We start from the raw sequence: 16,961 nt of genomic DNA, 5'->3' as shown, positions 1-16,961 counted from the left end.
TGCTGATTTTTACCAGCACAGCACAGAAGTTATATGTCTGCCTAAAAATTACAACCAGCATGTTTGTGAAGTCTTCACTTGTGGCTGCAGATTAGCAGATATGTAGAGAAAACTGGGCATTTCTTGTATTTATCTGAATTGTAGATGCAAAACTTAATGCTGCCATTTCAGGTACATTTGTAAATGTGCAAGTCACCTTTGGTACCTGTTTTGAAATATTACACTCAAAGCAGTAGTGAGAAACTGAAGCTTTTGTTCATAGGTCTGCTGTGTAGAGAAAAGAATGCCACTGCAGTTTCAACCAGTCTGACCTTTGGAGTTCACGTGCACTGGGTTTACTCAGGTTTTTCTACCTTTGGTTGAATATTCTATATTCAAGATCTCTCAGATTCTCTCTCTCTAAGAATTGAGTTTTATTGTCTGTGGCTAATGGGTCCTGAAGTCCAACACTATGATTGCAAATAAAAAAATCTTTGTATTGAGATAATATAATGTCCTTTTGTGGGTTAAACAGCTACTTTGCAGAATCCTGGTCTTTGTCCTTCTAGTTCCTGTAGGAGGCAAGAAATGCTATATATAGGAATAAATGGGATTTGGGCAACAGGGTAGCTATTTTAATTTCTTGCTATTGTTCCCTACAAAGAGCATCCTGCTAATTTCAGAGCCACAAGTTATGCAGTGGGAAGGGGAATAATTTATCTGAGATATAATATTTATCCTCTTGTTTCTAGGGAGACTGTCAGACTCGGGAGGAAGCTGTCGCACTGGGTGTTGGACTCTGCAATAACGGCTTCATGCATCATGGTAATGCATCAATATTACTTCCCACAGACAATTAAAGGAGCTCTTACTTCAGTCAGATTAGCTGACTGTCTGAAAATCCCTTTTCTATAGGCTGTGCCATACATGCTGACAGGTATACAATTGCAGGCATCCCAGCAGGTCATTCTAAAAAGCAGTTTTTTAGCTTACACAAAATGTCTAAGCCTAGTACCTTCCCAAGTGAGTCCCCTTGCTAATAGTTATTGTGCGCCCTGAAGCAATTAGACCAGCTAGAAGGGGAATGTTTTTTCACTGCATCTCTTTCAGAGCTACTGTCCTGAAATAGCACCAAGAAATGTAATGTGTAAAGTAGAATTGCTTGATTCTTGCCACTTGGACAACGAGCACAATCCTTAGTTCTGAAGCTTCCAAATCTGAAGTGCCAAATTGCCAAGTTGGACATCATCCGTCCTCAGTGATGCTGCTGCCAAACTAGGAGAGTAAAAACCACATCTATATCAGTATCAAATAGCACACAGGAAGTCCTAAGAGTAAAACACAGTTTGTCCAATGGAACATCCAGTTTTAGTCATAAGTAACATTTGGTTTCCATATTTTGAATAGTGTTTTTGAGAACAGATTATTGTAAATAACTAATAGAAAATTTGCATAGTACTTGATAAGAATGTACGAATAATTGTTTTTCTTTAAAGAATTTGACCCGTTTTGAGCTCATGTAAACTTTTGGCATTCATAGCATCCTTTGGCAAGGAGTTCTTTTTCATAAGTACATGTTGAATTAAGAAGTTGTTCCTCAGGTTTTAAAATTGTCACTTGCTGCTTTTATTTGAAGGCCTCGAGTCTCATATTTGAAAACATGGTAAAGAACTTTGTCACGCCTTCTAGAATTTTATAGATCTCAATTCCTTTTTAGGTTGAAAAGCCTTAGTCTGTTTAGCCATCTCACTTTCCTTTAAAACAACCATTTGCTCCTTGTATAGTTTTTTATTTATTTTGACATGGGAAAGGAGCATAAAGTATTGAGTAGCATGTTTCTTCCAAGAGGATCTTCTGCATTTTATTTGCATTCTGCATGCCAGGGAGGTCATACATCGTATCATTGTATCATGCATCGTATGCACTGTGAATAAAAATATATCCATAAAATACATTAGTAGCTTTAAAATACAGGCCTGAATAGCTGGCTGATAGGGATGCATCTGGTCTTTGTTCTGTAAAGACTGGGGAAATGTTTAGGATTTCATTTAACTTTTTTTTTGTTTCTCTCTTTCTTTCTCTGTGTAAATGCATGTATGTATTTCATATATATTGTTTCCAGTCCTGGAGAAAAGTGAATTTAAGGATGAATCCTTATATTTCCGCTTTTATGCTGATGAGGAGATGGAAGGAACCAGTTCCAAGAGCAAACAATTACGTAATGACTTCAAGCTCGTGGAAAACATCCTGGGAAAGAGTCTTCTGGTAAGAAATATGTTATTGACATTTCTGTGAAGCTGGTATTGTTTTATACTAGAGGAGAATGAGGAGAAAAATTCGAGTAGAATTGAAATGGGGAATTGCATCTATAGCTAGACTTTTCTTCACTGCATAAATGCCAGTTCTTGAGCGACTTTGCTGTAGAGCTCCAACTTCTGTAGCTCTGACTTTTCCAGCTGGGCAGATCACATAGCTTGTTCTAGTAGCAAGGGAAATCTGTAAGTGGCAGGGTCCCTTCTCTAGCATGTGACCATCCTGCACCACTTGGGAGCTTTAGATTCACTGCTCACACACACACATACACGTGAAAATGCAAGTGAGTTCCTGCCTATTTCTGATAGGTCTCAAGAAAAGAGGAAACTCAGATATATGACAATTCCATCCAGTTTGCAGCCCAACCCCTTTCTATTCCCATGAAGCCCTTGAGAGGGTCTGGAAGTGAACTGGGAGCTGGAAATGTCTTAGCAGGCACATGTTTCTTGAGTTTGCTGAGCAGGCACCACAGTGTTGGTGTGGTGGAGGAGAAAGTAATGGGCACTACCATCTTGGGATGCCATCAAGTTTAAACACAATTTGAAGACGCTGTAAATTCAGATGCAAGTTAAAAGACTGATAAGAACACAGATATTTCAGGACAACATCGTCTAAGTGATATGAATGTGCCCTGCATTACAGGATCAAGTATGAGCTTTATTTTGTTTGTGGAAAACATTTTCCAAAGAACACTGCTCTTCATGCTTTTGCAACATTACTGTTATCTCCAGATTCCCACTTCATAAAATGCCATTACAGTCTTTTCTGCATTGGGATTATTCTAACGCTGTTTGGACTTGGTAGTCAGTTTGGTGCAAACTCTTTGTTCTGAGATCCTTGTTTACTGCCAGTGGCTCCAGGCCCATCTTTTTCTCCCTTTGAACCCTGACCGAATGCAGGAGCAGGATAAAAACTTGGGTCAGAAACTACAAAAGCAGAATTGCTGGAAAAAATCCAGAGGTCCATTATATGGGAAAATTTTTCCTGTGGTTCGCACAAACTTTGCTGTCTCGCTGTTGTCTTGTCTCCCAGGAGACCAGTCTGTGTTTGTCTGAATGGCCAGAAGTAATATTTAAAGCACCATGGTCCCCCAAAATTATTCCTCTATGCATCCAGTGCCAGAGACTGGAGTGTCAGGTTAATATGATTATCCTCATGGAGAGTTGTTGGATAAAGAGAAGCAGTTAAAAGGTGGTAGACTTATGGGGTTTTTAAATTGTGATTTGCAAAGCACTCAGAGATCAGTTTTATGTAAGTTGGTGGGAACTGCCATTTTTCATGATTTTCCGCCTTATCAAGACAAAACAGTTTGAGCAAAGAGATTGACTAGTATGACTTCTACTTTTTTTCTGTCAGTTCAAGGCACTTCTGTTAAAATGCCAACACTCACAATGGTGATTTGTTAGCTGTGTAATGAGGGATTTAAAGTTCTTTGATTCTGTTTTCTGTTAAGGTAATAATCATTTATTAATATTCACTAAACAGAATGAACAAGCAAACCTTGCACATGGACTGTTTACTAGTGATTAATCGTAATCCCTAATTGGTCCTTCCAGTCACTCCATAATTTGGTAACTGAAATATTTGCAACACGAATAATTTTAATCTTACTATTATTGTAGTTCTGAAGTGCATCAGTCAGCCTCTGTCAAAATACATCTCAAAAAGTAAAAAATCTGAAATGAACAGCACATGTTGAATAAAAAATATCCTACTTAGAGAGCACAGATTTTTGTCAAATGAGTAGTAGTCAGGCTAAAGTTATGAGCTGCCCTCATTTTCACAAATAAATTAGGAACCTCCTGAATGTTTTGCAAAAAAAGATCTCACAAGTAGCAGTACAGTAAATGCATTACACTTACCCACAAAAAAAATATTCTGCCTTACTTCTGTGTTATTCTGTGTTTAGCAGTTATGAGCAACTGGAATACTGAGGCTTTGCTTTCTATGGAACATCACTACTTGCCTCTTAACATTCATGATAGGGCATTAATCCTTCCCATCCCCTGATCCCACCATAGGAAATTCCATTAAATTTCCTCAGCACTGGCTTTTCTACTGCCATGAAATCTTAGCTGTTTAATGGACAGCTTCCCCTTCATCTAAGTTTTCTCTATCACAGGAGAGCTTGCCCTTGGAAACAGAAAACAGCAGAAGCTTTGGCAAATATATAATTAGAAATGCCAAGGAAAAAAGTGCTTTCAGTCTGAAAAAATGCACTTCACATGAAACTTAATACTCATTTATTTGTGCAATTGTTTCTCATTGAAGGACATAAATCTTAACGAACTGAAAAAATATACAACATTCTTTGCATAGTTGAAGATAATTTTGAATTTGGACTGTCTCCAAGCATTGTGACTTGGTTACTGCAGCGTGCAGTTAACTTGTGATCAGCACCTCCACTTGTCAGCCCAAGCTAACCACAACACAAATTAAAGCTGTTAGCTTGGACCTGCATATCAGGCAAGGATAGTTGCCTGTAAAGATGGGCCTCCAACAAAGTTGCCCAAGAGGCTGAATGCACACGCAGTGCTAGAGTCTCCAGAAGGCTCTGGTGTCACTTACCTAATCTCAAAAGAAAAGCATTTCCAGTGATCTCTAAAGGTGATGCCTGGGTCCGTTTTATGGAGCATTCCCAAAGCTGTCATGCTGGATTGGAGATCTGGTCTCTTAAGTCTAAGACTTTTCCAGACCTGTGATATCTCCTACATACCTCCAGGACGTCCCATAGTTCTTATTCTCAGTAGTGTGTTGCAGTAGTTGCAGGAGAGAGTAGCTGCCGTGTCCCACTGCAGTTCACAGCCAGAGCTGTGGCATGTCCTGGAATCAACTCATGCAGGGGCCCGAGTACTGCAGTACTGCAGCCAATAGTTTGAGCACAGAAGTCAGGGCTACCTGGGTTTTAATTTCACTTCTCACATGAACTCACTGTGTGGCCTGAGAAAGACCTTAAGTCACTCCATGCCTCAGTTTACCTTCTGAAAATTAGGATGCTAAATCTTATCTATCCTCAAGGCTTTACTACTGCTGTTACATCGAGAATCAGCCTTAAAAATGAAAGTGCCCTTATAATTCAGCACTTCAGATATCAAGTTTTTAGATAATAGGTAGTATTAGCATTTGACTTCACGTCTTTTCTGTTTTAAACCAGCTAATCCAATAAACATAGCATTCACCTTTAAATTTTTATAAAACTATAGAACACATTTCTCCTATTAATGAATAAATAATAGTAATTTGTATTACTCAAATAAAGCCATACTGGGTCCTTAATAAAAATCTCATCCATCTTTAATCATTCCAGGAGAATTATTTTTGTGTGTTGTGCTAATATTAAATGACCTAATTCTGCAAAATTTCAGCAGAGAGAGAGCAAAAAAGAGATTTCCTGTGCTCTTCATTATACTAGTGTACCACAGTCTATTGTAGCTTGGGAATTCAAATCATTGACTTAAAACACCCCTGGGAAGAGAGCCACTAATAAGAGCCCATCCTCAAGGGATTCCTGATCTCCCAAGGAGACAGACTGGCAAGTCAGTAACACGAGGCATCCATCATCCAGGTGTAGGTGTCCAGATAAGGGCTTTGAGTGGATTTGGATACTAAAAATTACAGTGAACTCTGAAGTGAAAAACATCCTTTAGGCTGTAAATCTTTCACTGTTCAGAATGAACAGTTTGTTTTCAGTGCTCAATTTTGAAGCTCACAAATCAGAAGAAACTTTGAGTCATTTTCTATATATTAAGCTTATTTTGCTAATGTGGTAAAACATACCTGTGAAGATAATAGCAGCAGAGCTTGCTTAGATTCTGGAGCTTTTCATTGGAAAGAAATCTTGTCTTTTCAAATTTTGTTTTAGTGTCTCAGAGTTATGGACTTTTGAAAGGCTGGGGAGACTGGAACAACCTGGGAAGTGAGGTGGAAAGAAAATAGTGCTTTCCAAATGAATGCTGCTGAGGGCCACAGAAACCTCTGCGAAGCATTCGGACTTGACATTATCTGAGAAGTCACTGCTCCTTAGGAAATTCTTAACCAAGTCAGACTGTTCAAGTGTGTCCAACGGAGAAGACTTTATACTAGAGAGATGTAGGGAAGGCTGTGAGAGAAGGATGTGCACCCTGGACCCTAGCTTAGGAAATGGTGATTGATCTGCCTATGCTACCTCTTCTGCTGCTCATGTCCTCTGGAATTTAAACTGGGAGTTCCTGCTTCTGCATGATGCAGATGTAATAGACCATTCTTTGCATGGCTTTTCTTCTCACCGCTCTCCCGTTCCCCTCCCCTGCTAAAATTATCTTTGAATATCTTCTGATTATGTTTTGATTAAACATGCTTATTTCTCATATGGTCTCATTTTTCAACATGGTTGTCTTTCAAGATTAAACAGCTGCTGCCTTGCTGTCAAAAAAACTGATTGGATTTCAGGGGCACAGAAGTAATTCTTGTAGATGACAAGTTAGTTAATTGTTTTGGACTCCTTAGGGAGGAATGGTGTTCAGCTGTGGAATTGCAAGGTATTACTACTTTATAATAAAGAATGAATCATAACCTTCTCCAAGTATTGCCTATTGAATATTATCCATAATCTGTCTTTTCAAAAGAGAGTATCCCCGGTACAGGAGCATCAGTATGCAGAATGTGAGATTTCTTTCTTTACAACATGGTGATAAAGTTCCCAGTGTTGATGCATTGGGGGTTTCTTAAAAGTATTTCAGTTCTTTGCTTTCAACCAATACATTTTTTGCAGTACTAATGAACAGAGAAAGGTAAGTTATTAAAAATGGTAGCATATAAAAGATGTTTGTGCATAGTAACGATAGCTGGACACGAGTGATCATACAACTTTGTGTAGCTCCTGGCTTCTTAAGTTTGGCAAATCAAAGCCTCCAGATTTTTAAATATATTTTTCACATATGCTGTAAAAATCCAACAAAAGAAACTGAACAGTCCCTTCAACTGTAAAATGAGAATTGGATGGGAGAGCTATTCTATTTAATCCCAAGTGTGAAGTGATAAAAGTACATATTGTGTTGGGCTGAAATTCATTACACTTGCAACACTAAAAATCTAACCAGTGATATACCAAATTTTCTAACCTGTTGTTTTATTAAACATGCATAAAAAGCATTGCTTCTGAAAATATTTTGTTAGAAATATCCAAGAATGGCAAATTTACCTTTTACTCTTTTTACTTTCCTGTCCATCCTTTAATCTGAACATCCTCTGATGAGGACTTTTTCCTTGCAGATATATTATATCATGCACTATTTTAACATGACTGTATGGCTCCTGCAGGAAAGGATGATTTTATTTCTTTAAATTTTTTTTATAAGATAAATTCCTGTAAATGACGAAGCTTATAATTATGACATTGACTTCAATAGAAAAAAGACAATTTTTTAAAGTAGTGCAGGAATCATCAGAGTCGAGGAAATTATTATCAGTAATTTTTTTTTTTTCTTAATGGTCGCGCAAGTAGGATGGGTGGGCAGGATGAGAAAAGCGTGGCCGGAGGAAGGTTGGAGCAGTGCCGGGCTCCCCTTGGCATGCCTTTTGCAGCGCCAGTGTCCCTGGAGCTGTAGGCTTTGTGGTTCCCTGAACCCTAACCCTAACCCTAACCCTAGTGGTGTGTGGGGTTGAGGATGTACCAAGGGTGGCCCAGATAAGAACGGTTAGGAAGGAGCAGCTATTGATGGCGTGCAGTGCTCCCCTTGGCCTGCCTTTTCCAGCGCCTGTGTCCCTGGAGCTGTAGGCTTTGTAGATCTCGACCCTAACCCTAAGTGGCATGCTAGATTGCTTTATTTTTCCTTTTTACTCAATTATAATTAATCAAATCGTTTTGAAATGTGTAGTGTTTGCTCAAATGCAAGGTGTTTATCTGGTAGAATTTCCACTTGTCCATTTGCTTTATTTTTAAAAATGGGAAGTGAGTTGTTAAGCTTTTTTTCATTGTTAATATACCACTTGAAAAGCTTGACGGAAACATATATTTGCCATGATTGATATTATTTTAAAAAATATTTATAAGGCAGGTCAGTGTGACCTCAGTGCAAATAATAGGAAGCAGATTCTCAGAAGCAAGAACTACCAAGTCCTCTGCCAACCATAAAAGGTGCAAACTGAGCACGACATGAGTCTTGTATTTTTTCCCTAACACAAAGTTTATGTTCCTGTTCTTTAGAGGAGGGATGTATAGATGTCAGAAATTGTTCTCTCATTGGTCCTCCAGAATTTTAGCCAGCAGACCGACTATTATGATGTAGATTTATGTAGTGTGTGGTGTTATCTGTAAGAAATAGGCCTGAGATCCCCAGTTTGTCTGAAAGTGAGATTTACGAAGGACTCATAGATTGTTCATTGTTGAGTATATGGGATGTGTTTTTAAAAATAAATAAATACACTTTGATGTGTAAGTACATTCACCAATGGAAAATACTGAATGTTGATGAATTCCGTAATCTGAAAGTGAAAAATCTGATGAAGAATGAAGGGCTAAAAGTTAAAACCAAAACCAGTTTCTAATAGAAGAGTTGATTAACCATTAGAACAAATTCTCAAGGTCAGGAATAGATTCTTCATTTCTTAAAGACTGCAGATCATAACTGGGCAAAAATAACTAGATTAAATTTTATGGCTTATGTTATGTAGGAGATCAGACCAAATGACCTAATAGTCCCTTTCAACCTCAAGATCTACAAGTCTGTATCAATCGTGTCTTGCAATTAAAAGTCTGATTTCTCATCTCCATCCTTCAGCTTTTCAGCTTACTTCACATTTACGAAGCATTACCTTGTGCTCTTTTTCAGATTTTACCAGAAGAGGATGACTATGGATTTGATATAGAAGAAAAGAACAAAGCAATTGTGGTGAAGTCAGTTCGACGAGGGTCTTCTGCAGAGGTAAGACCTGACATTCATAAATACTTTGGTTTGGGTTACCTAAGAAAAGGTATGAAACTATCTTTTCAAAGTCTGTTTCATTTTAAAGGCACCTAATAGAAAATTTGGTATCTTCTACAATTCCTGTGGTAATAAACTGTTTTTGTAAATTGCTGAGTGTTTTGGCATCTTTGGATGACTTACTGAACATTTTTGATAAGTGATAGGACGACAGCAGTATCTCTGTGTGATGATAATGTACCTCAGGTTCATTAGGAACTTAAATTTGAGGAAGGAGGGAAAGTAACATTGTTCTGGGTTAGCAAATATGTTCCATGAGAAACATGTTTATTTGAGTGAAAGCTACATTTTTAGATTTGTATTTTTCATTTCTCTCATGAGCCCTGGTATTTTTCAAGAGCTCTACAGAATATCTTTGCTTTGTTTCTTTGAGGCACGTAGATGGCCCAAATGTCACAGGATCTAAGTATTTCATAATCATTTGTTTATCCATACAAAACCCTTGAGTGGATAACACAATGTGATCTTCCATTTACCGAAATAAGGCACCAACAGATTGAAAGTCTGTTTTTTTTTAAAAGCTATTTAGGTCCATTTTAGCACCTATGAAGATAAGAGAGGACTAAATGACTTTACGGGGTTTCACAGTAAATTGTGGCAGCACACAGACAGTGCTTCTGACTTAAAGTCCAGGATAACCATTACAGAATTTTTAAACGTCCACATGAATTTGTTGGTCACAGCTTTAGGCTACTCCTGGATGACTCATCCAATGCAAACAAACAGCTGAAGTGGATACACTGATTTTAGCAAGTTGAGAATGTCAAACGGGAAGGAATTTTGAACTGAAGTTTAAATGATTTCAGTGTTTCTGATTCTTGTTTGTTTTATGGTCACCAAAGAAACCAATCCCGTGCTTTACCTCCTGCTCAAAATCAACATAGGTTGGCCAAAAATTTTATTAATCTAAACCTTTGCTGTAAACCATTGCCTGACAGATTATCCTTCTGCACTTTCTTTGGCTGGATGCCTGTGGAATATTCTGCAAATCTGTTGTGTTTTAAGACAACAGAAGCACACAATTTTCTAAGGAATCTTTTTTTTGATCTTCCAAGACAAACTGTGACCGTGAACCCATCTTTTCAACTTGATCTTAAAATATTGCTCCAGAAAAGAACGAAGTCTGTATCTCTGTGAACCAGAGCACTGTCAGCTCATTCTGGAAAGACCTGAGGTCCAATAGTAATGCATTTCATTACATTCCCAGGCTTTTTTAATTGCTTTGTGATACTAGAAGGATCTCCAGCATGTATTTCTGTGTGGCTCAGCAGCTGAAGACCATTTAGAGACAGACAGTAAGACATGTGGCTTTGTTTCACAGTGCCTATCACAGTGCCTTGCATTCATTAGGACTGGCAGACTTTAGGCCAGAACAAGACTCCAAGTTCACCAGTTAAGTGGGAACAAATCTATTACTTGCGTGGATTTCTTCAATACTAGCACATTCTGTTTTACTTTGGAATTGTGATCTCTTTTTCCCAGTATACCTGGAAAAAAAACTGTCAGGCACGGGTTGTGGTGGCACACAGCATTGAACTTCATGCATGTGCAACAAGGGTCTTTAGGGTTTTTATTCAAACTCAGAGTTGCCAAGCATTGTTCTTTCTATCGTTGGTGTCTTTTTTTTCTTCTCCAGATTTTTTAGAAACTGTTTTGTGAGCTGTTAGATTGCCTATGTCAGAAACAGTTCCCAAACTGTGTTTAGAAGTTGTTAAGAAAAGAATTGCTGGAACATCAAATTCCCGTACTGTGATAGGGTACTTGAACTGCAGTTTGGGAACTCTTCCCCTGACTTGTGTGTTCAGCTTCTCAGTTTTGTCCCTTGGATAGAATAGTGCCCTACAGGACAGTGCTCATGCACTTTCTCTTCTGATCCTGAATGATGAGCAGCTCTCAGCCCAGGGCTCTTGCCTGTGGGAATTGTTCCCCCATGCTCCTGGCAGCAGCTGCCTGTGACTACTTGCTCAGCTGACTGAGATGGAAGGTCACCAAAAACCCATATAATTTATATAATCATTATTACTTTACAAGAAACTCACCAGTCTAAGTAAATGCAAATAGCAGAAACATTTCCATTGAATTATAAACCAAAGTTTGTCAAATTCTATCTTAACAGTCTCGATTGCTATTTATCCCTGTTATCCATTCAGAAATTATTTCCAAAAAAGAAAGATGAAAAATGTTATTTCCAGGTACACAAGAGGATGTTGTCAGCTGTAGAGAGCTTGAGAATTAAACCAAGGAGAGCACTTTGTAGTTTTTCCTTTTAACAGCTTTGATTTGAGAAAAAAAGTATAGGTGTATGTAGGTAAACTGATCTCAGACTTTCAGACCACAAAGTATATTTAAGAAAAGCCAAGCCATGCATAGACGTAGTCAGCAGGGTTTTCCAGTCCTGCATTTCCAGATTCATGTTTGCAATAAGTCAGCAGCAGAAAAGTACAGAGATATATTCATTGCAAAGTAAGATATATCTGTGAAGGGACCTATTTATACAGATATTGGTGTAATCTCTTTGTTTTCTGTAAATGCAGACAACTTTAAGAGTGACTGATGAATGATTTGATGAACCAGTGCTGTATTTACAGTATTCCATATGACAGTAATCCTAGGGATGTCCATATAAGTAGAGGACAGTTGAACCTTGGAGCCTGAACTTTCTGAGATGCTGCCAATAATCCAAAGTTTTCTGTGGTGTTTGTTTCATTTGCAGATGGCTGGCCTGCAGATGGGAAGAAAAATCTATTCCATCAATGAGGACTTAATATTCCTACGCCCATTTTCAGAAGTGGAAACCATCTTAACCCAGTCTTTCTGCTCACGAAGGCCACTTAGGCTTCTGGTAGCCACCAAATCAAAAGAGTAAGTGTCAAGATGGGCTGGCAGAGATTATCTAGAAACATCAATTATTAACTATTTCTTCTACAATTTGTAGTGAAAATGCTGTAAACGCTTTGCTATGCAGAAGTTGTTCACTAGGAAAACAAATTACATAAATGAAAGAGATTCAAGAGTCACAGGGTAGTTTCAGCGATGAACCTTGTGCTTTTAGAGCAAGTTAGGATGTATTCTCTTTGTACTGCAGCTCACTTTTGTCTTCCTTGTGCACAAACAGAACTGAATCACAAGCATTGTCATTCCACCTCAGGTGTGAATCTTCTCAGATTAATCTGTGTCCAAGGGAAAGCAATTTCCAACCCATTATAGCCTGGCTTACTCTTAGATTACTCTAACGATATCAGCCCTTGAAAGTTTTTCTGTATCTTTGTATCTTTGTTATTGTATCTTCTAATAGGGCTTGGCCCTCTTAATATCTTGTGCTTTATTAGATTCTGTAATCCCATAATTTGCCGTATAGTTGAACGTCTCAACGAGCACCTGATGCTAAATTCTAGTCCAGGATGTCTTGTCCAGTCTACCTTTTTTTTAATGGAAAAGATCCTAAGCTGGTCTAAGTCAGCAGAGCTGCACTGTATTTTGCCTAGAAATGAAAGGGAATATAAATATAATTGAAAGTTTCTGTCCTGTGTTAATCACTTAAAGATGTAATAAATTTGCAAGTGCCAGATTTAAATTAACAAAGAGAATCTCTCATATGCTTTGGAGAATGAAGATGGTGTGGATGACTTCTTCAGGTCTATTTATTTGTTATTTATTTGTCAACTATGTGTGTACTTTTTTTAATCCAAAACATGGTTGTGAATGCCAGGGCAAGATGCTGTTGGAACTGCCGAGAGCTCTGGCAGCCTAACTTAAAACACTGCTTTCTCTTCTCCTTGATTTACCTGCAGGATTATTAAAGTCCCAGATTGTCCTGAAGCACTTTGCTTTCAGATACGGGGAGCAGCACCACCATATGTTCATGCAGTAGGAAGAGGTAAGTAGAGGCTGTGGTATAGTTGAGCTTGGAGTACAGCTGAATATATATACATGTATGTTAAGTGTGTTTATCTATCTATCTATCTATATCTCAATCAAGAAAGATTCAGGTTTCATTGTCAAACTTGTTCTAAACAAGTTTTGACAACTTATTTTAATAACCATAATGACTAGGAACCCCTGTCGTAGAGAAGGATTGCAGTCGTATATGAAACTATAGAATGACAAGATAGTTTCTGTCTCAAAGTCCTTATAATCTAAATAAATTGTAAGAAAATTATATCATTATTATGAACTGAGTGTTGGGTCACTAATCCCATCACCACAAAGCAAGGGATAACTTAATTCTATAGTAGAAGAAAGTTGGTGATGCTGCAATCCACAGTACTGTGGAAAGACTCTTGAGAGAGAGCATTGTAACTTGAGCTCCTGCAAGCTAGAAATGTGCTGGTGTAGTGATCCTAACCTTGTTTCTTCTAAGACTACAAAGGTACAGCTTTACAGTCACAGGGAATAAAAACTTAAAACTGAGGTGTCTGAGAAAAAGTTGAGGTGTAATACTGTTGCTTCCTCAATATTTTTGCCTGTGGTCTGCCACAGTTTGGATCACTGCAGTTGTGAATGTGCTGTGGGATCAGCAGGTTGGTACACAGCTCATGTTTCTTAATGGACATCACCAAGTATGATATAACACTTGAAGACTACTTCTCCATTTACATTGGCTTATACTGCTGGAAATTACCAATATAAGATAGAGGTGAACTGCTTTCCTTGGTCTTTTTAAAAAGAGAAAACACAGTTTGACAGAAATATTTATTACTTCCGTAACTGAAATGTGAGAACTGAGCTGCAAATAAAGCGTGGCTCTAACCTTTATTTTCACCAGATGCAGAAAATACAACCTTTCAGACATGTACCACTTCCTTCCTTCAGAACAAATACATATATCCAAATATGTGCAGTTAGTTTACAGACAACAGGCAGCACCCAAATGCAACAAACAGTGTTCTCAGGGAGACATATTCATTACACTCTTTTATAACAGCACCTGTAATGACTTTATAACAGTCCACAGAGTGCAAACTGCAAATGCCAGCTAGGAAGATTCTCCTTTTTTCAGGATTTTGCTAACAAAAGACAAATTGCATTTGGAGTAAAACTGTGAATTTTAAATGATGGTGCCTTAAAAAAAAGTTCATCATCTTAACTGTATATTTCTAGGAGCTGGATTTGGGTTTGAACCAAAAGCCTGACAGCATTCAACTAGCTTTTCTTATTATTATTTTTAACCAGAAACCCTTTGCAAACTTTACAGTTTTCTTTTCCATAGTCAGATGCCTTTACTGTCTGACTCCTCTCCTGTTGATTTTTCAGGTTCTGAGGCTGCAGCTGTAGGCCTTCATCCAGGGCAGTGTATTTTGAAAGTTAATGGGAATAATGCAGCACATGGAAATTATATGGAAGTTCTGGAGCACTTTACAGCCTACAGGACCAAACAAGAAGAAGCACTGGTATGAATAAAAAACCTCAAAGGAAGTCCATTAATTCCTGCCCTTCTTCTGTCCTGCCCTTCTTCTGTGCTTTTATGCTCACTAAAAATTCGGAAAAACAGCTTACACATGTCTCTCTTGATTTATTTACTCCCATTCCAAGATCCCAGTATAACTGAGGGAGCTGATTACAGTTGCCTACAGTTGAAAAACATCTACAAGTAACATGTATGCCAATTCGGTACTGCATACAGTAATAAATATTATTAACTTGCTAAAACTATAAGTTTACCCAGATACTGATCTAGATTTTATATTTTCCGAAGTTCAGAGGAAAGCTGGGGGAATGTTGATATTTTAGCCAATTTAAGATAAAAAACGGAGAGCTATATTCATCTTTGTAGTCCAAACATGTAGAGAATGGGCATTTTTTACTGAGGTCATAGCTGAAGCCTGTATCTCTTGAAAGGGATTGTACCAGTGGGTGTACAGAACACATGAAGATGCTGAGGAGGACAGAGTTCAGCAAGCAGCTTCCACTGCATATCTGAATGGCAGTCATTCTGGCTCCAGCAAAGAAGACTCTTCACTGGAAGGAGGTGCAGAATTGGATTCGCTTCAAAACAGTCAACAGGAGTCAGGTAAAGATTCTCATGGCAGAAGAAAACCTAGGGAAGATTCAGGGGCTTCAGGAGGGAAAACTGCAGTAGAAATATAAAGTGTAATTCTCTTGTCTTACTAAAGCTTTGTGATAGAACGAGGTCTGCCAGAGGAAGTACTCTGATGCTGCAGTTTATTCAGGAGAAGAAAAAATTCAAATACACAGAAGTCATACCCCTGTGACTCTCTGATCTTTACCAGGGAGCCAGTTTCTGGAATGGAAAGGCTCAGCATTTTTACAATCATTTGGTAGCCCCTGCAGACCAGGAATTTATGTGCAGTAGCAGCTGGAGAGGGAACATCTGCAAATAGCACCATCTAGAATAATCTCTTTTTTTTTCTGTGATTTAAGATTAAGATTTTAAATTACTTTGATCTGGAGCAAGTTTTCAGAGTATGTTACCACTGTGTCAGCAAAAGGTGTGGGTGTATTTCTTCCAACTTAGAAAAGTGTAACTCATAAAAAACACTGCTTTACCTTCGTGTTGAGAGCTTATTCAGAAAAGTAGATGTTAGGGGAGAATACTCAAGCCAGATTCAATCCAAAGGACTGAGCCTGGACTCTGAATGCCATTGACAGCTTCTGCAGGAACAGATGCACATCTGTGTAGATCCCAACTAAGGTCTGGTGAGTCTGTTAATCTAATGGTCAAACAGTGCAGCTCCACAGTGGAACAGCTGGAGCAGTGCCCTGGTAGAGGCATGTGAGAAGTTCTCTGGCAAATCTCAGTCTAACTTAAATCTGTTCTCTGGTGACAATAGCATTGCTGTATGGAAAAAATGTTATCTCTCCATCCCACCCCTGCCCTCCCATCTCAGTTTTACAGCTGCACAGAAAATTTATCTGGAGAATTTCCCAAAATTGGACAGAGAAGTGGGTCTTCCATAGGGTCATTACAAACAAGACTCTCAGATTAACTTACTTCACTTACCTTTGAAAGCTTCTGCTGTGGACTGTGTGTCTGAAAGCTGAACAGGAGTAGGGTCCTGTGCATGGATATGTGCATGCACACCTGGAAGAACATCAGAATGTGGATTGGAGCATGTGGATTGTCTAAACCTCTATCATCACTGTCTCCAGTAGTGACCAACAGCAAATGTCTTCCTCAGAATACTCTCCCAGCTTCTAGAAGTATGTGGTTCAGAGGCTCCTTGAGCCAAAGGTTGTGTCTTTGCATTTAATAATACCTCTCACTAGGTTTCTCTTCCCTGTGCATGCCTGGTTCATGTGTGCTGCCAGACACCTCTAATGACTTACTTTGGTTCCAGCCCAGACACCACAGGCCATCAGCTCTCCACTGATCGTTGGTGAAGAAACACCTCTCATTAGCCTGACTGTGGATAACACCCACCTGGAGCATGGGGTGGTGTACGAATACGTCAGCAGTGCAGGAATCAAATCCTTTGTCCTGGAGAAAATTGTGGAACCAAAAGGTTGCTTCAATCTCACTGCAAAGGTACCTGAAAACATACATGGCCAGCTTCATCCCTAAACAGAACAGAGAAGACAATAATACAGGCATTTCTCTGGTGGCATTGCTTGGCTCTTTGGATGAGGTAGCACATGGTCTTCTCAACCCTGCCTGAAGTTTTCTTCATTAGAACATACCAAGTTGTAATAGCTCTTTTGGTATGAGCAAGTCAGCAAATGCTTCCGGGATTTCAGCTGTTGAGGTAG

At 38.7% G+C, this 16,961-nt stretch overlaps 1 protein-coding gene across 1 annotated transcript in view; it reads left to right on the top strand.

Annotated features, from left to right (window-relative positions):
* LOC104529650 (phosphatidylinositol 3,4,5-trisphosphate-dependent Rac exchanger 1 protein-like) overlaps positions 1-16,961 on the top strand; it is a 68,641-nt gene that overhangs the window by 32,673 nt on the left and 19,007 nt on the right. Inside the window, 8 exon segments of the mRNA XM_029086492.1 lie at positions 732-804; positions 2,102-2,244; positions 9,102-9,194; positions 11,968-12,116; positions 13,046-13,131; positions 14,508-14,644; positions 15,093-15,264; positions 16,553-16,740. Coding sequence (XP_028942325.1) covers positions 732-804; positions 2,102-2,244; positions 9,102-9,194; positions 11,968-12,116; positions 13,046-13,131; positions 14,508-14,644; positions 15,093-15,264; positions 16,553-16,740 — 1,041 coding nt within the window.

This window comes from Antrostomus carolinensis, unplaced genomic scaffold (genome assembly GCF_000700745.2).
Source record: "Antrostomus carolinensis isolate BGI_N321 unplaced genomic scaffold, ASM70074v2 scaffold17148, whole genome shotgun sequence".
Taxonomy (NCBI): domain Eukaryota; kingdom Metazoa; phylum Chordata; class Aves; order Caprimulgiformes; family Caprimulgidae; genus Antrostomus; species Antrostomus carolinensis.
This window is presented reverse-complemented; position numbering and strand designations above follow the sequence as displayed.